Source organism: Epinephelus lanceolatus, chromosome 18 (genome assembly GCF_041903045.1).
Source record: "Epinephelus lanceolatus isolate andai-2023 chromosome 18, ASM4190304v1, whole genome shotgun sequence".
Classification (NCBI taxonomy): domain Eukaryota; kingdom Metazoa; phylum Chordata; class Actinopteri; order Perciformes; family Serranidae; genus Epinephelus; species Epinephelus lanceolatus.
In genome coordinates this window covers 9,472,513-9,492,992 of record NC_135751.1, presented here as the reverse complement: position 1 = coordinate 9,492,992, position 20,480 = coordinate 9,472,513, and the positions used below count along the sequence as shown (strand labels likewise).

Genomic DNA, 20,480 nt, shown 5'->3' with positions numbered 1-20,480 from the left:
CTCGACCACCAGTGTATGGATGTGTGTGTGTGAATGGGTGAAAGTGACAAGTAATATAAAAATGTTTTGAGTGGTTGGAAGACTAGGAAGGCACTATAAAAATGCGAGCCCATTTACCAAGTCCAATAATTTAATACATTTTGTTTTTCAGAATTAAAGAAATTATCTTGTTAATTCAGAAAAACAAGAGCTACTTTTTTTTCCATGAAAATGTTTTAGAGAAAAATTTTGAGATTGTGATTGCGTTAATTTAGAAAAACAAGAGCAGAATTTTTTTTTTCAAGTGAAGCATCATACAGACACAATCAAAAATGTAAAAAAAACCCCACCCAAACAAATAAACATCTGTGGCCTGTACTATGAAGCCAGTTCAACTTATTCAAGATATCTTTTTGTTATCTGGTTTGACTAACCCTAAGAATGGCTGTCTGGATAACCGCTATTACAAAGCTGGTTATCAACTAGTTCAGTCAACTCTGGGTTTTCTTATCCAGTCACGACCGCGTTCATGTGGAAGAGGCGGGGTTGTTCATCACGAGCAACATCAACAGAAACACAAATAAAGTATGCTACTACATATCATATGAGATGAAAAGTTCCCAACAACGAGACAGTAAAATGTCAGTGGTGTGGGAGGTGAACAGTACTCTGTAATCTTATAACAGAAATGTAGAGATACTGAAAATACTATGCAAAAAGTCACCATTTGCAGAGTCTTAAATTACATGTAGGTATCTCTACAGGTATCACTACCTGTACAGGCAGGCATTCTTCAACTTGTCTTAAGTGATTTAGTTTTGCAACAACTGCTGCTGTTTCATGTTGTGTCTCTGTATGTTTGTATGTATGTATTCTTGGTTTGTATTTTAATCCTGTGAAGCACTTTGTGAATTCTCTCTGTGAGAAGTGCTATACAAATAAATTTGACTTACTTACTTACTTACTTGACTATAAGTGACATTATTATAGAGTATTTTTGCTATTTAATTGGATGATGATGAATATGTCACATAAATCACCTTAAAGTAATGCCAGACAGTTTCTTCTGCTGAAGTAAAGGTTGGAAAAGTAGTCAGTGACTAATGAGGTCTGTCTGACCCAAATGTTGCATTTAACAGGAGCCAATTAACAGTGAGTGGATTATTTCACTAAGAAAATATTATCTCTGTTTCCCAGTTCTCAAGACACAGGTGTCTCATGTTATTCTGAGCTGCAGTGATGGAATCAGAGTGTAAAAGTAGCAGCACTGTCACTGTGGACTATATATATAAAGTTTGCATAGCCTATGTTCAAATTCTCCTAAAATCATGTGTTTAGTGTTGTAAACAATCTCTGTGTTTGTTAGAAGCTCTGTTTTAAAACCTGTACTTTCGTACTTTTATCCATGGATACTTTTTTCATCAGTGATCTGATTGGTCAGTGGTTGAGGTGATGACAGGCTGTGAGCCGAAGTTAACCTGCTCCAGAGCAGATTAGCTGTCACCATAATTTACCATGGTGATTTATCTTGGTAAAAAGAACCAGCAGAGTTAAGTTATCTTGCTAACTTCAAATCCTGCTTCATAGTACAGGCCTCTGGTTGATTACCTGAAATGAAGATTAAACTTGCAATATCAACTGTGAGTTGAGGGGTATCTGAGGATTGGGAACGAGATCACCGAGTGTTTATAATTCAATAAGCATGAATAACCTATTTAAAACAAGGTTAAACTGCCTGCAGTGGTTCAGTCAGGCCATAAAGCTCATATCTTATCTGTAACCTGGTTTACAGTGCTGTGTGTACACTGGGTGTGTTCCTGCACGGACAGAAGTGAGGGTGAACTCTAACAGCTCAGCTCATATTTCTGCAAATATTTACACTACTGAGTCTCGTGGTGGCGAGACGATGATGATGATGAAGAACAGAGAAAAACAAGAGTTAAAAAATGTAGATTAAAGTGACAGCACAGCCAGAGCTGAGAGGAAACATCGAGAGATCTGAAGAACCAGAGCTGCTGTTGTGTTTTTATAACACAGCAGAAATAATAAGGGAGTGGAGTTATAAAACACCTCCCCCTCAGCAGACTGAAGGCTGTTTATGACTCATGAGGTGGTGATTAAACTTTGCAAACAGTCATATAAACTCATGACTCAGGAACATAAACATTCCTCATAACAGTAATGCAGGACTTCTACTGCTGATACATACATGAGTGTTTAAATTCAGAGTTTAGGTATTTGACCATAATACTTATGCTCCACCTGGTAATATTACACTTCTACAAATGTATATAGTTGATATAGACAGTGGTGGAAAGGAACTCAGTACATCCGCTCTAATACTGTACTTAAGTACAATTTTGAGGTACATTACTTGAGTATTTCCAAATTAAGATTTTACATATGTTTTCATGACTATCATCTGCACCAAAGTGTTTGCTCATGGAGTGATTACAGGAGTAGTGAAGGCCTGTTTGACCCTGAGGAAGACCAGTCGGTACACTCTGCACTTGTTTTCCATCTTGCAGTCACAATAATAAAGTATGTTTCACTTTAACAAAGCCTCTGACTTTTTTTTTTCCTTTACAGAGAAACTGATTCCTTCCTTTGTGGACATTTGCTGCCTGTGAACATGTCCTGAAGTATTTCACTGTGAGTGATGTATTCCTTCCAGCTCTGTGATTCAAAGCAGAGCGCCCATGTCTCACTGTAACATCTGAAGTATATTTAACCATCAGATGATGGAGGGTTGGTGTTGGAGGCCTGTAATTACAACATCATGACGGGAGCATGAGTGGAGTTTAAATTCAGAGTATGACAGGATTTTTCCAGCTGCTAAACAATGTCTGTGTTTACAGCTACACCAGGAAACACTTTCTGATATATGGAATATAAACCAACAAACAAATAGGCTCTATGTTAAAAACTAAATTTAAAAAAAGTGTAACACTCCACCATGAAATATAATCTATCTATCTATCTATCTATCTATCTATATTCACAGGTTTTCACTCAGTTGTGTTACCCTAACACGTTCTCCACTCTAAAAATTTGGGACATTACACAAGTACCATGATCATCTCACATGAACAACAGGAAGTAGCATCATTTGAACATACCTCTGAAGGCCATGGGAAAACCAGAAGTTAGTTGTCTCACTTTATTTTCTGTCTTGGTCTGTAATGGTGTTTGGGTCCTGGCCACATTAATGCCAGAACCCAAGGTTTCACTGCAGAATATTGAATTGCAATGAGCTCTCTGACTTCACCAGCCAGTGGTTTTAATAGTGTGGCTAACTGGTGTATGTGTTATTAGATACAGTGCTGAATAGAATATAAAAAAATAACTTCAATTTTGAGGAGTTACAACATGCAAATGGCACCAACTCGGTGGAATGTTGTATCTAAAACAAGACAGAGCATTAATTACATGTTGAATAAAACACTAAGTGAGTCATCATCAGTAAAGTCTCTGATTTAACTGTAAAGCGCCTGTCAGTGTTTTGTTAACGCAGACGTGCATGTGCTCAGGATGGACATCTGCAGATGGGTTCTTTCTCTCTGCACTTTTACTCTCTGATATGTACAGTCCAAAGTTTGTTTTACACTGAAATGTCACGAGGTGTTCGACAACGATTAGATGAGATATCACACACACACACCCAAACACACATGCGCGCACACACACACTTCCCGTGGACTGCTTTTACAGACAGACTGAGGTCATTTGGACAAACAGGGACACTGAATAAGGTCAGGGCTGTGTGAAGAGTGCAGCTGCTGATAAACAAAGAAAACAAAGTCGGTCTGATCACAAATAAAGGTCAGAGTCAAATGTAGGATGTTAAACACACCAAAGTCCATATGATAATTTTATCTTTTTAAACCAGTACAAAAAAATGAATAATAAAGCAGACGTACAACCCTTCATCTTATCACACCCTTTATCAGGACACTGAGGTCACAGTGTTTGTATTTAATGTGATTTAACTAGATCTTTTTTGGGGTTAATTTATGGGCTTTATAATTTACTTCAGACTTAGACCAACAAAACCATTTCACTGCCAGTGTTGTTATCTTCTGAACACTCTTTAGACTTTCATGTCAAGAAATAAAATTCACAAAAAAGGAATAATTGGTTGATAAAATATGACAAATCCAAACAGTTTAAACATTTGAAGACATTACTGAATTTTTCTATTGAGTCCTAAAAACAACTCCCTTTTTAAGTGTAAAAATCTGCAAACAGTGAGGTTATGTACATCTGTTTCCAACAGAAATCACATGAGTGAGTGTCAGTATCTGCAGACATTAAAGCTTATTGCAGGTTGCTACTGTTCAATCAAGAAAATTCAACTCAGACTGTAGGAACAAAAAAAGGCCGCTGAGGCCGCTTGCTGACGCGTCACTCCAGAGAAAAGTAAAAAGAAAAGGATGTTGAATTTGTCTTGAAAATGATCCAGGTTTATTGTAACAAAAGGATCAAAAAAGGCAGCAATCAATTATTATAATGCAACAATAAAATAACAAACAATAAGTACTTGTGTGGCTAAAACAAATGGGAAACGGTGACGGTCAACAAAAAATATTTCAGCCTACTATAGGAACGCTTTCCTTTGTCAGACTCCCGCCACCACACAACCCCTTAAATAACCAAAAAGCCACACCCATAAGCCCCAACATGATGACATAACATAAGCATAATTTCTATAATTTAAACTTATCAATAACATAAACTTAAAGTTCATTATAAGTAGGCAAAAGCAAATATATATTATTTTGGCTGCTACACAGACTTTTTAAAAAGAAACACAAACCTGAAGGACTAAATTTAAGAGGAGCATTTTGCAGTGTATGCAAATTGAAATATTTGAAATGCTTTATTGTTTACTATGCAATGCATTGTTTAAATTAAACTTATGCTGTAAGATGACTTACCCTTTTCTTTAAGTAAATACATAGGCCTAACTACGGATTATGTCCCCTGTTCAAGCTTCTGTTAGTCAATAAAACAAACTACTTTTATAAAGTTGAACTTTATTTTTCAAAAGTTGGTTAGTAATTTGGTGATTTAAGCATTGTTGGTTAAACTACTTTTTAAAAAACAATCAAATTGAAAATATACATGTGATATAAAATTATAACAAAATATAATACAAAAAATACATGCCAGCATAAAATGCTGTTCAGCTGAGCTTATTGCAATAAGTGCCCATTTGTTTACAGGTCATACATAAACTAAAAAAATATAATATCCCACTGTCCATGGGAAAGTGCAGGAATGTTAGCTTTGGTTTTGTACGCAATGTCAGAAATTGGCCTTCAGAAACAAGAGTCCAGGTGGGGGGATTGCACTGAGCAGGATTACTCTGTTATTCAGGTAACTTCTAAAATAGCACTAAACAACTTCTCTCTTAACATTTGTTTATGGATGGCAATAATCAATACTTCCTACTGGTCATTTAGTTTTAGCCTACAAATCAAATTCTGCCAGATGAATATATTGCCTGGGCATGTCCTCACAGCAGGTGGGGTTGGTCGAATGGAGTTCAACAGTAGAGAGGCAATAGTTTAAAAATCCTTTCCTTTTTGGCTCAAAATTGATTGTAGTTGGACTGATTCTAGTTAAATAGCTAAAAAAATGGAATAAAGTGATTCAAGCCACTAAATGTAGTTACCAGTACTAGTTTAATTAGCCTGGAAATGAAAGACTTAGCTCCATGTTGACCTGCAGCTTTAATGACACTTTTAGCTGGTGAAATGATGCAACATTTCCCCATCAGTAAGATGAAACCTGCGGGGGGAGTGTCTGTGTGTCCGTGTGGAGGAGGAGCTGAATGTCTCCGTTATAAAACCACACCGAGACCGCTGGAAAAACATCTTGTTTTTGTGCTCAGACCAAACAAGTGAACTTGAGGCCAGTTTGGAGAGTTTTTGACTTCTTGTTGTTGTTGTTGTTGCTGCTTCTGAAGTTTGACAAACTTTCTTTGGAGCAAAATCTCAGAGAAACAATGAGTCACGTCGACGTGAAAAACCTGAAGCCCACCAGCTTTGAGGACGAGTACTACGATCAATATGAATTTTATAACTTAACAGACAAATACACAGGTTAGTTACCGTTTTTCTTTACTCGCTTTCCAGCTACTTTAAGCTAAACCTCGACTGACTAGTTCGCAAGTAGTTTTGGTCTTTGTTTGTTTGTTAAAAGTGTAAAAATGTTTTTCCTCTAAACAGAAGGCTCAGCCCGTAAAGGCAGGACAAAGAAGGAGGCCAGTGACAACACCAACAGACACAACCCTGCTGGACATGAACGCAAAATAGTTGAGAAACTCCAGAACAGTGAGAAGAAAGCCAAGGAGTGAATACTGAGGTGAGAGTGATGTTTGTACTGAAATCAGTGTTATCTTTTGGTTTATATCTGTTTGAATATATGCCGAATTTAAGAGTGACTATTATATTTGTGGTTGGTAACGTCGCTGAGTCATTTACTCTGGTCTTTATTTAAATACAATTGGTCAATCCTTTAAATTGGGAAATTTCTGAATGACCCCTGGCATTGTTGACTGAAAAAAGTTCAACCAAGGTCGCCCTTTCTTCCTCCACAGTAACGTTACTGAAGTGGGCGGTTGTTTTTTGTTTGTCTTTATTGTTCTACGCCGAATTAGAGAGTGTTTTTTATTTGTGACTAGTTAGTCGATGAGTCATTTTAAGTGCGTCGTACTTTCACAACTTAGCAGACACTTAAAATTGGCAGATTTTTAAATGACGTTTGGCACGCTAAACTTGAGAAAGTAGGTAGAATGTGTAAGAAGGAAACATTTTAAATGAGTGATTCCTTATTATGACAAACAAACTCACCAAGTTGAACTTTCGATTTTAAGAATCTCCTCCTTGCACTGCCCATCCTCCACTGTTCACAAGCTGTCACAAGTGAGCTGCTGCCAACCTGCACTTATAAAAAATGTTAACTCTTTGTTCAGCTCTGTGACCCTACGCCGAATTTGAGAGGGGGTTTTGTACATGTTGCTGAAATATTTTTATCTTCTATTTGATTTCACCAAGTAGTAGATATCTTAAATTAACAATTTTGTAAATGAAATTTGGCATTATGAACTTTTCATCGTTCCAATTTGTAGTCTGTCAGACAGACTTTGTTGAAGATCCATTTTTGGATATGACAAACATTTTCCTTGAACTGGGCTCTCAAACTGGGCTGTGTTTTCTCCCTGTATTTCTTCCTTACGCGACTTATACACTGCACGTGCATTCTCACACTTACACCCACCCACACACACACACACACACCCCTGTAAGGGTTTGAATATTTTTTATAATTGATATAAACCTTTTTAAAATATAAAAAAATCAGAACAAACACACACACAAAAAAACCCTCCCCTTTGTGGGCTCAGTGCTGTTGACTCAAAAGCTGAGATTTGCTCTCAAAGAAGTCTTAACTCTTTTTCACCATGTGCTAAATTTAAGAGTGACTTATTTGTGATCCATGAAGCTGCTGACTCATTTTATGTGCTCTGCACTTTCATGAATCACTACAAAATTAAAATTGTCTGATTTCCAAATGACATCGAGAACATGGAACTTGACAAATGTTTAGGCCGTAGGTAGGTAGTTTTACAAGTTGCACAGATGCAAAGCTACACCATTTAAAAATGACAGAATTGTAAATGCACAATAAAGAGTCTTTGTAATTTTTTTTAAAATATTTGATTTATTCATGATGGCCTAAACACTGAGGTTTTCATCATACTGCACTAAGTTATTCTATGGTATATCTTTTTTATTTTTTTAGCCTACAAATTTAAAATATATACTGAGTCCAAAAATGCTGGAGTTGGCCTGTAAAATACTCACTGATACATTTAAATTCCCTCCAGGTTGCTAGAAAAAACACACCAGGAACATAACTGCAGTTTGTCAGCAGCACTGACAAAGTACAGTCGAGTGTTTCTAACAAAACCACAACCAGACTCTAATCTTATTTTTTCAATCCAGGGCGACTCGGACGGCTCATCCCGGACACCGACCACAGCCTCAATGGCGACAGAACGAGATGTACAGACAGCAGGGGCGTCCGGAAGCTCCAGTGGGCGAGGATTTAACCTGGGCGTGAATAGGAGCCTGCAGATCCAGATGTTCCAGTGAGGAGATCTTCATCATGGCAGCAGACTGCGGCTCCTTGGCCCGTTGGTTGTTGCAAAGCACTCACCAGTGGCGGGGTGTACCCCGGGTCCCTGGACCCTGATGGTGCACATGTGATTGTGGTGGTGGGGACAGTTGGGTGATTTCTGTGTGTTGACAAGTTTTCAATGGATTTTTTTAAAAAGAATTTTAACTATTAAAACTTTTCTAAAATGCCTTGACCTTGTTGTATTTTTCTTCTCAAGAAGTTCAGTACTGTAGTGAAAAAAACACTTTTTGGTTCAAATGAAAATAAGGTGGGACATTTATCTGGAGGGACATTGTTGTGCAGAATCATTCCAGTGCAAAGTAGGAAAGACTGTAGATACAACAAAATATAAACAGTGAAAATAATAATTTAGATTTAAAACCAAATGTACGCAACACCAGAAGTGTAAAAAGGTGAATGGTTAAGTGTCATGACTGGTTAACAGTGAGGTGCATGTATCATGAGTATCATTGAAAATAAAAATAAAATGTGGCCATGACATAAAATCAGACTGGCACTTACTGAAAACTCAGATTCATAGTCTTAGTTTCTTATTCCCTGATCATTTAATTCCTAATTTAAATGAAAACTTTGTCAAGTTTAGGCAAAGCTCCATAGTGACCACTTGTGTTAAGCTGACATATTTCTCAGTCAAGACGACTTCTGACATCTATCTGGTATAAAGAATCATCTTTCTAAAGATAGGTCCCCGTAGGGCTGTGGATCCCAACATTTTTGGCTTACGACCCTTTAAAAATGAGATGTCTAATTGCATACCCTCATTACAGGTTGAATATGTCTGAGTGGTAGCCACGTTAATCAGAAATTGAAAATGTTTTATCTGAATACTTAATAGGGTTCTGAAGATGTTAAATTATTTAGTAATTCACAAGGAAAAAGCTAAAGATTACAAAAATGTCAGAAAACAGTCTACAGCCGTGCTAGCAGCTAACGTCAGCATGCTCACATTCTACCATGATGATGTTTAGCAGGTGTAACATTTATCATATTGATGTTGGTATGCTAACATTTGCCAGTTATCAGTGAACACAGCTGTGTCCAGCTGAGGCTCTGAGTTCTGGTCATAAAGTTTTGGACACATTAAAATATTGACCTTATTATGGCTGTTTACATGGATGAAATAATCCCAGTGTAGCACTGAAGCTCGAGAGCTCTGATGTCATTCAGTGTTTAAATCCAAATTGATGGTGTAAATATTATATTAAAAAAATCTGTGTTATGAAAAAAGAAATCTCTACTTTTTTCCTCTGCTGCCTGTGAGACTCTAGATCCACCAGCAGGTGGCAGCGACTGTCAAACAGACACTAAACATGAGAATGTGAGAGTGTGAACTCTCTGCAGTGCGGGGAACTTAAATGCAAACACAGCCGCATTAACAGATTAGTGTTTAGTGAGTTTGCATTTCCAGAGTGCAGCATGATCAGATCAGAGGGAGGGTTCATTTTGAACAGTCTGCCTCGTCATGTTTTTACCGCTGAGTGTCAGACCCTCCAGAGAGGGTTTTCATACAGTAAGTTGAAATTTCGTTGTGTCAGAACTGCGGCTTCACAAATGAGGTTATGCAACAGTGTGGAGTTATATAACAAACACAAAGTCTGTAGAGCTCACACTAAACTTTTGAACAGTCATTAAAGGGTAAATACAACTGAAGATTGTTGTTTCTGTGCTCAGTATGGACGCTGGCCCAAAGTGACTGCTATAGAGTTCCATAGCTGTCCAAAAACTACTACAACACATCAGTGAGCCATACTGTTGCACGGGGTGGACATCAATATGGCAGGTAATTCTGAACCATGAACACAGCAGCCTCTGAAACGTATTACACCAGTACATTTGTAAAATAATAGCTCCTGTGTGGAAAAAAATAGGGATGCAATCACAGATTTACTTCTTGATTCTCTGGTGGAGGATCAGAGTACAGCCTGGGTCCACATCCAGGGCTGCGTATACACTGGAAGACAGCCAACAGGGGGCACTCAGCCATGGGCACGGACCCTGCAGACCTCCTGCCCTCCCTCTGGTTCTCCATCATACTCTGCAGGCCTTGGCTTAACTCTCAGCTGCCTGGCACAACCCTCAAGCAGCCTCCAGTAGGCCCAGGCTGTGCTCTGCTCCTTCGCTAGAGAACAAGAGGGAGGGCAGGCGATCAGCAGTGTTTGCGCCTGTGGCCCATGGCCCTCTGTCGGCTTTCCAGTGTCCACGTACCCCTGGATGTGCAGCTGTGGACTTTGTTTTTTTTTCTGGGGATTTCATATGATAACATATAGCAAGAAAGTAGTCTAATAGGCGGGGAATGAGGCGGTAGCTAGCTAACACAGCTAATGCAGCCAATGCAACTAACGCAGTGGGACGTGCTAACGCAGTCAGACTTCATGAGTGGACGCTGCGTTGAGGCTTTCATCATATGGAAGTGAGTGGTAAAGGTGCACTTAATGCACGTTTGACCACGCTAACATTGAGCATTGCCCCAAGCAACACACTCTTCTTGCCCTCACTATACTACTGAACATGTTTGTAGTGCTCTCTGGTCCATTTGCCCACACTGGCTCCACAATAAGCCTTCTATAATAGTGCAGGTAGCATGCATTAATAGTTCACTATATTCAGGAATATGTAAAGCCTACTTGCATATGAAATTCAGTATAATTCCTTCAACCATACGACGTTACCTTGTTGGATTATGTTTTATGCTAAGTCATGATTTGCTGGAGTGTGCTTTACACCGCTAGTATATTATGGTTGGAAAATTGAATAGTCTATTGGTATTGGTATTTAGATGGACTAACACATTATTAATTTGTTTCTAGAAATACAGAAGAAACTGCTGATCACAGTTATCAGTACAGTCATCAATAGGTTATATAGATTAGTGAGCCTGGGTCAGACTCATTACTATAGAAATGTGGTTTATATAATTAGCTTACAGTCATTAAAGAGTCCACCTACAGTGTCCATTTTGGGTCATTCCATTGATGACAACATACAGATTTTTTTTTTTTTTTTAGAAAACCTAATTTTTTATTTTCTTTCTTCTTCTTCTATTTTTTTTTTTTTTTTAACTTTACTGCCACTGGCAACCTGTCAGCTTCCAGCTGGCTACCTGAGGCTGGTTCTGTGTGCACACTGACATCATGACGGGAAAAGTCATTTCATCTCACTGAAAAACATAGTCTCCTTGAAGCTTATGACAAACTGCCAAAAAGGAGCAAACGAGAAGCAGCAGCAACACTTGGTCTGCCTCAGACCACCTTGTGTAGTCTACTCAAACATCGAGCACCAGGCAGTCATGACTGCCAGTTATGAGGAAAGGAAACGAATGTACACAGGGGAAGCATCTGTGGTTGAAGCTGCCCTTGTCAAATGGCTTCATAATGCTGCTGTACTGCATTTTTGAACAGTAAAATTTAGTAAATAGCAAAGCTGGTTGTTTCATTACCATATATTTATGTAGTCTAATAAATATGTCAGTTAGATGATGATCTGCATGATAAATAAAATAAAAAACAGTCATCATCTGCTTATAGTGACCAATTTGACCTGGTCAGATGTGATCACTCAACCTGGTCTTATTCTGCAGTTGTCGAATACCGGCGCTTGGGCAGTGACTTCCGGTGTCAGACACCAACAAATAAAGGCATCCGTCATGTCAGTATGACACAGCTGGCTGCAGTAATTGTGTAATGGTGCCCACTGGCATCAGGGGGAAATGATGTAAGCTAAGGGGTCAAGAAGTTTGAGTAGGGTGGGTGGTGGATGAGTCCAACAACAACTGACTTTCACCAGGGAGGCCAGTGTTCACTACTCATATGAAGGTAAAGTCAAACCCTGTTATTTTTTGTTAACATAACCACGCGTATGTCAGCAAAACATAACCATGTGCGTTCGTAGTTGAAGGAAAAAAACGTCAATTCACGAATGCATGAAACAGGCAGAGGTTGAGATGGCGTCCCAGAATGTCAGCATAAGATGCACCCAGGGTACCTTGCACGTCATACGTCAATGTGGAAAGTCCATGACCAAGCATCAATATGTGACGAGGTTGGAGTGAGAATGTGTTGGCTCACTATGAGAAACTTCTCACACCAGACTTATTCTTTAAATCGGGAGCAGTGAAGCACTGATACGAGAGATGATAGTGTCAGAAAGCTTCAAGGCTCCAGCAGTTCTCTGATAAATAAACCAAGTGGAACTTCTGGTCTGGTCTTCCATCTGTGTTCATACAGAACGAGACGGCCGATGAAGCGAACACACTTCAGGTTTACACTGCAGCTCATCAACACGCTGCTGCAGATAAAACTAGTAGATAGATAGATAGATAGATAGATAGATAGATAGATAGATAGATAGATAGATAGATAGATAGGTGAGTAGGTAGATCACAGAGCATCAGTGCCTCTAAAGGATAAATACCAGAGATCCTTTGAAAAAAAACCCCAGAAGATTGTGTTACACATACCAGTTTGTAGGTATGTGATAAAACTCTCAATAGACATTATTTTTGATACGTATCAGCAGATGCTCTGAGCTGAGTTATCTGTCTGTCTGACAATCTTTGAAAAAGTCATTTAAAAACACTTAATGCTGCGTCATTCACAGAATCTTTATAGACTTTTTTTTTTACCACTTGGATAAATAAAATCCATCTGCTGCACAATAAAACAGTTAACCAGTTTCTCATTATGGATGTGTTATTTTGCAAGAAAGTATAAAATAAAAAGGAAGTAACACTGATATATACACCTCGTCAGGGGCATGCTCCACTGAAAAAAATAATTTCCCTGATCTAAATAAGTGCATTTAAAGAAAAAAAGTTTGGAGAGCAAACACTGGATAACAATGGCTTCAAAAACCATGTCAGTAGGCAGTCGCATAGTCAATCTGTCAAGCAGTAATACGTGAAAATCAGGTAATTTGTTGCACTTGGTGATCCACAATACAACCTGGAAATACGAAAGAGGCTAAAATTGTCAGAGAATATTTAAAAAATGAATGTTGACAGTGTTTTATTGAAGTGTTCAAGTGAAGGAAAAGTCACACCACACACACCACTGAAATCTAATCATGACCCTCTCTCTCACCCTCTGTGTTCAGTGTTCCTCTCTCTGCAACTCTTCTCTCCTGACAAAGTGTATTTTAAATAATTTAGTAAAATTAAACACACCTTTATGTCATCCTTGTACTTGTATCATTTTTGATTTGAATTATAGAAATGTGTCTCAAACAATACAGGCAAAATGTGTGTTATTTAAGCTTTTATAAGAACGATTAGGTTGGGAGAGACTTGTTCTGAGAGAAAATAAAACGTATTTACCTGTGCATATATGTGTGAGAATGTGAAAAGTCTCTGGCCCTATTGTGATGTCATCTATTCCAGGAGGGTGGTAAAGTTGTAGTAGATTAGGGATCACCCCCTATGGAGTCTAGATGCTGGTGGTGGTAAGTGGTGATGAGATGAGATGAAGAGGGAGCTGAGGATCTGGATGTGAAGAGGAGTGGGCTTTTGATGAGCTGGACCTAAGCTCTGGATTCGGTGTTTGGAGATGAATGGGGTGGAGGAGGGCATGATTCCGCCTCAAATGGCAGCTGACAGGAGCAGAAAGGAGAACAGATTTAAAGTTTGTCAGCAGCACCATAAATGGCTGAAGGAGAGTTTGATTGGCTAACCAATCTAACGCCAATCAGTCAGCTGATTGTCTTGAATGAGACCAGGTTGACCCCATGGTGCTGCTGTCCACTCCTTATAGTTAGGCCACCACATGTGGAGTTTGCCTGATATTAGAAGTGTCAGCATGTCGCGTTCGGTTTCACCTCAGTGGAGTGGGTGGATTCAAAGGTCTGGATGCAGGCAAACACAAAATGATAGGCCATTAAATTGTGTAAAGGAATTAGACATCGCCGATGTATGTAGTTGTTATACTACAACTAACAACCCATCAGATTGCTTGATTTGGGCTATCCACTTTATAAACAATGAAATATTTGTTTGACTCTTAGTGTTTGACTCTTAGGGCCCTATTTAGATGGCCTAAAACGCAAAGCGCCAGGCGTGCAGCGCATGGGCGTGTCCCAGTCACTTGCTAGTTAGACAGCGCGTTTTCAGACTGTGCACCATGGCGGAGAGTCTAAAAGGGTTGGACTTACTCTGTGAATTAGTTGTGGGTGTGTTCTGGGTGTATCATTCAATAAGCCAATCAGAGTGTCACCTCTCATTCCCTTTAAGAGAGGCGCGATTGGAGCGCACGGCGGAGAGCAAGTTAGATGGCGGACCTACCAACTGGAAAGAGTGAGCTTTTTACAGCTGAGGAGACGATAAATGTATCTCTATATCGACTGTCCCGTCACATCTGATGTCAGATCAAAGGGGATTGGCACTGTTTGGCACGTGTAATGGAAACCCAACCTGATTTGATTAACACAGCTGCAAAGTAATAAGTTCACATCCCTCTCAGCCAACCACAAACAGCCACAGCATCAGATAGGGAGTATATATTCAGCATCTGTCATCTTAGAAAAGCCAAAAGAAAAGAAACAGAGTGAGACTGCGAGAGAGAAAGGGAGAGCGCGCTCGCACGAGAGAAACGCTGTCAACAAATTGTAAATTAGGCTATGCAATTTATTTTATTTTATAGGTTAGAGAGCCCAGCTCCCTCTCCAGCATCTTGAACCCCCCGGCCTGAAGGTGCAGGAAGGGCTGGTCCCGTGGCTGCACCGTCTGGTCTGGCTGCGCGCTGGCTGCGGAGCTGGGGTCATCATCCTCCTCCTCCTCCTCCTGACAAGATGATATTTAGTTTTACGTTGTAAAAGCTTTTTTTTAAAATATACATTTGTACTTGTAGGGCTATAAGTTTACGTTTTTAGTTCACAGAAGCTGGTTATTGTTGTGTTTATGTCAAAATAAAGTTACTGCGATTAGATCATTCTGATTAATGACTGACCATTAAGACATGTTTCTGATAAATATTTTAATGTGCACAATAATAACCTTTCACATTGTAATCATATTTTATTTGTTATCTTTTGCATATGTGTGGCTGCTCCGTATGTGTCTGAGCAGAGTGCACGCGCATTGTGCACCCGCCTAGAGACGCATATTACTAACTTGTTTAACAGCGAAATACTGCGTTGTTGAATTTAGACCAGATTTTTTGTACGTCATCTAACTAGCAACGCGCCATGATTGCGCCTGACCACTCCTCATTTTTAGACCAACACACCCAGAGAAGCACAAGTTCATTTGCTAGTTAGACGATGAGGGCGCAGGGCGTGAAAATGACAACTGCGCCTGCATCTAAATAGCAATGACACTTGCGACATGGATTATGCGCCCTCCGCCGTCCACTTTAGACCATCTAAATAGGGCCCTTAGTGTTTGACTCTCAGGCCTCTAGTTTTGCAGACCGGGCGAGGCGGATTTTGCAAGTTTGGCACACTGTGCGCGCTGGCGCAGCTACTCCTCTTTCCCACCTCCGTCCCTCCTACCTGCGGAAGTCGGAAAGAGGGAGGGGAGAAGGCGTGGAGTGAGTTTTACACACATCACACCAATCAAATGAGCCCCTCTCCTCGCCCTTAAATGCGCCGCGTGAAGGCGTAATGAGAGTTTACTCAATTCGCCATGGCAGAAGAGAGCAGCAGCGTCAGACGGCCAAACTTCTCCCAGGAGGAAACTGATGTTTTGGTCCAGGAGATCCAAGCTCGCAGTGTCCGAATATACGGAACATTTATGTGCTGATTACAGATAGTTGCATTGAATGGTGGTTTTGTGGCTATGTATTGCATTATTAATGTGCCTGACATTCTGGAAACCTGCCTGTGAGGTTTTGGTGATGTGTGCGCACTGTCCGCTGGTCAGCCAAACTTCGGCTTACACCGGCTGCGCTCCGCCTGCGCTGACAGTATACCTGGTTTCAGCTGGCGAGCTTTTAGCGCACCTTCGGCGAAGCCTTTTGGCACGAAACTGTCACTGCGTCAAGCTGGATCTGTCGACACCTCCCCCTGCTGCGCTGCCACACCCATCTCAGCGCACCTCAGTCTGCCAAACTACCAAAATGAGCGCGCCTCGGGTTGCGCTGCTCGAAACTAGCTCTGCGCGGGGTTCGCCACCCTGCGGCACCTGCGCTGCAACGGGAAACTAGAGCCCTTAGTGTTTGACTCTTAGTGTTTGACTCTCAGTGTTTGTCTCTCAGTGTTTGTCTCTCAGTGTTTGACTCTCAGTGTTTGTCTCTCAGTGTTTGAGTCTCAATGTTTGACTCTCAGTGTTTGAGTCTCAATGTTTGACTCTTAGTGTTTGTCTTTCAGTGTTTGAGTCTCAGTGTTTGTGTCTCAATGTTTGACTCTCAGTATTTGAGTCTCAATGTTTGACTCTTAGTGTTTGACTCTCAGTGTTTGACTCTCAGTGTTTGAGTCTCAATGTTTGACTCTTAGTGTTTGTCTCTCAGTGTTTGACTCTCACTGTTTGAGTCTCAATGTTTGACTCTTAGTGTTTGTCTCTCAGTGTTTGAGTCTCAATGTTTGACTCTTAGTGTTTGACTCTCAGTGTTTGAGTCTCAATGTTTGACTCTTAGTGTTTGACTCTCAGTGTTTGCCTCTCAGTGTTTGAGTCTCAATGTTTGAGTCTTAGTGTTTGTCTCTCAGTGTTTGAGTCTCAATGTTTGACTCTTAGTGTTTGACTCAGTGTTTGTCTCTCAGTGTTTGTCTCTCAGTGTTTGACTCTCAGTGTTTGACTCTCAGTGTTTGAGTCTCAGTGTTTGACTCGCAGTGTTTGAGTCTCAGTGTTTGACTCTCAATGTTTGACTCTTAGTATTTGACTCTCAGTGTTTGACTCTCAGTGTTTGTCTCTCAGTGTTTGACTCTCAGTGTTTGTCTCTCAGTGTTTGACTCTCAGTGTTTGTCTCTCAGTGTTTGACTCTTAGTGTTTGTCTCTTAGTGTTTGACTCTCAGTGTTTGTCTCTCAGTGTTTGACTCTCAGTGTTTGTCTCTCAGTGTTTGTCTCTCAGTGTTTGACTCTCAGTATTTGTGTCTCTCAGTGTTTATACTGATGCTCCGGAGTAAATCTGACAAACAGGAAGCAGAGCAGTTCGAATCCCCTGTACACCTGCAGTTTGAACGCACCAGCCAGCAGGATTTGGCTCCGATGTTCGAAGCAGGGATCAGGAAATATTTATAGAGATGACTATTGTTACATAATCAGCTTCACCATACGGAGTCAACACAACATCCAATTCAATTTTTTTGCACCACACAGTACACACACAGACACACACAGACACACACTCTGCAGAGGAGATACCAGTGCTTTTGAGAAACTCCCCTGGTTGCCTAGCAACTGGTTCTCAGGATTGCCAAAAGAGACCACAGATCATTTGTCTGATGTTATGAGTGTAATATGATATACTGTAAATGTGTGTGTGTGTGTGTGTGTGTGTGTGTGTGTGCGTGGTTCTCTGATGGTACGGAGTTTCACAGAGGATACACGTTTCCATTCTTTTATTGAAGTATGTGCGTATCAACATATTTATATCTGTCCTGAAATGTTCACATTGATACCACTCTCAGATCTGTACCATGAATCTAAAGCTACAGCCAGCACCTTAGCGTAGCATAAACACTGGAAATGGGGGAACAGCTAGCCTGGCTCTGCCCAAAGTCCAGGAAGTCACTGCTTCTGGCCAAGAAAAAGTCTGACACCTCCCTGTGAAATAGCAAATGATTGTTTTTACATTTTAGTTTTGTACAGATTAAACAAACCAGGTATAGTCAGTGGATTACTAACTTACTTACCTACCTGTGTAACTGAGTAGCCTATGTATCCTGGTGTATCCTGGCTCCAGCTACATGAACATTTAACTGTCTGCAGGAAAGAGGATAAGTACACTTCCCAAATTGTTAAACTATTCCTTTAAGATGTAGGATCATGTCTGCAGCCACAAGAATATATGTATGTGGAGTTTTTAATTTCATTCACAGATTATATGATAAAGATGAACAGCATGACAGCTCCACAGGACTGAAACCAAAACATCTTCAGCTCAGCCGGCTGCAGTGTCATAAACTCCGCCCCCTCCACATAAGCGGATGGGACATGGGCCAAACTAAAAGTACATGTCAAATACAATTTTTTGAAAGATGGTTTCTGTCCTTTTGGGAAGTTTTTATTGTGCAGTTTGATTTTAAGTATTTATATGATGCTATCAAAGGGGTTTGATGTTATGATTGACAGTTGTGTCCACCATGCCATCAATGTCGCTGCTTGGATTGGTCATATGTTTGTATGGGCGGGAACTCAATACCACTGAAATAGCTACAATGGAGACTCTGGTTCCAAAGGACATCACCAGTACAAGATGGTGGCAGCCGTATCCAGGATATTTTGGCTTCATCTTTGTCCAGTGGGAGGAAGTGGAGAGGCATTGTCCATCTTTGGACATTTTGATATGATGGACATGATTGTAATCCTCTACATGAAACTCAAACTGTGAACTCTTCTCCTGATCAATAAGCAGAGGAAACATACAAGAAATGGTTTCTCTTCCATTTTCCATTTTCAAAGGTCACAGCAGACACATTATAAATCAGAATCAATAAACTTCCTTCATGCAGCCAGATGAACACAAAAGCTTCATTTGAAGCAGGGCAACAAAACTCAGCAACCAACAACCAAGAAGACAAATCAGAGAGATGAATAATGTTTTAGTATGTGTTAATATTTAATACTGTATAATAAAAACAACAGTCACGTATGTATAAAGAGAAAAGATGAACTTTCTGTCAGAGCAAACATCCCGCTGCTGCCATATCTGATATACTGGTTTTATTACAGTGAACATGAACCTGTCGGTGTGTGAATGTGAGTGTGTGTGTGTGTTTGTGTGTGTGTGTGTGTGTGTGTGTGTGATAGACCTACACCTGTAGATATAGCTCATCATGTTCTGAGTGACCCACAGGTCAACAAATACTGACTGTATCACATCCTGTAATATGATTTTCAGTGTGTGTGTGTGTGTGTGTGTGTGAGGACAAAAATTTCCAAGAGAGGTAAGAAAATCAAACACAGCTATAATCTATAGTTATAAAGCAGCTTTTACAACTTACCTTATCGTCCTGTCAGTCTGTGCTTGTGCATGTTAGACTTTGTAAAGCAGGCAGCAGATTTCACTGTCTAATGACATTTAAAGATGAAAATAATGTGAAAATGAGGAGAGCGTCCCTCGTGCTTATGCTTGTCATTAATTTATTAAAGCTTGACAGCAATATAAAATCCATCAGTGAGAGAACAGAAAACACTTTTCTTTCTTCCTGACATTTTCAACTCTAAAGCAGAAGTTTGTAGAACTATTTCCTATTTATTTCATAACTGCGGCTGGTGTTTAAAATTTGTTTTGAGGGTTAGTGAATTACTTGAATACAAGTGTATCAGGCTAAATCCAAAGGTCCACCCTCTGGACTTGCAGACTGAGCCCTCACTGACTTCAGTCATACATACCGTGACATGTTTACTTTCATCACGTTAAGTCTGTGAGTGCAGAGACTGCATGCTGCTGACAGACAGAGCTCAAGTCTGTTTCACTTGTTGGAAACATTAGAGCAACAACTTGAAACATACACGGTGATCGCTGCTGTCATATTCCTCATGCAAGTTAATGAATAGTGTCTGCTCATCTGTCCCAGCAGATAACAAGATATGAAACCCATGTACAGGCTTTGTTTGTGAGTGAACAAAATTCTATTTATACATTTCTATACAAATACAGAGATGTTTGTGAATAAGGACCAGACTATGACTACTTGAACTGGGTAGACTATTACTTACATTTGGAGACCTTCGTTTGTTGTTTTTGGCCAGTTATCTGAGCGCATATAATTGTCATGACACTGCACAGCTTTTATAGGGTAGGCTACATTAATAAAATGCATTTTAAATACTTCTATAGCCAATACTTCGACATAATTCTGTATCATAATGAGGTTTCATAATATTTCTGGCCTAAGTGTTCAAGTAATGTTTTAATACAGTAATTGTTTTTTTGCAGTTGGAAAAAACTCAACGTGAAGTCCATGTTGCAATGAATTGTAATTATTTAATTCAGTGAAGTCTGGTAAAGTCTGCATCCCAAGCAGACTCTCTCTAAGCCTGCAAAAAGTTCACCTGAGGCCCCTTGTAAACTGGATAAATTGTGGATTTGCACAGCCCTTAGCACTCACAGACTTGTCGGGAATGCGCCCACAAAATCCACAAGTCTGCAAGGGCAGTGAAGTCTGGCCATCAGACTCAGAACACACATCTGTGTGTGTGTGTG

The 20,480-nt window shown here is 39.9% G+C and overlaps 1 protein-coding gene across 1 annotated transcript; it reads left to right on the top strand.

Annotated features, from left to right (window-relative positions):
• The first annotated feature begins 5,844 nt into the window (after positions 1-5,844).
• On the top strand, positions 5,845-8,359 carry nupr1b (nuclear protein 1b). Its single transcript, XM_033643971.2, has 3 exons — positions 5,845-6,086; positions 6,213-6,348; positions 7,992-8,359. The coding sequence occupies exons 1-2, from the start codon at positions 5,990-5,992 to the stop codon at positions 6,338-6,340; spliced, it is 225 nt and encodes a 74-aa protein (XP_033499862.1). The 5' UTR covers positions 5,845-5,989; the 3' UTR covers positions 6,341-6,348; positions 7,992-8,359.
• The last annotated feature ends 12,121 nt before the right edge of the window (positions 8,360-20,480 follow it).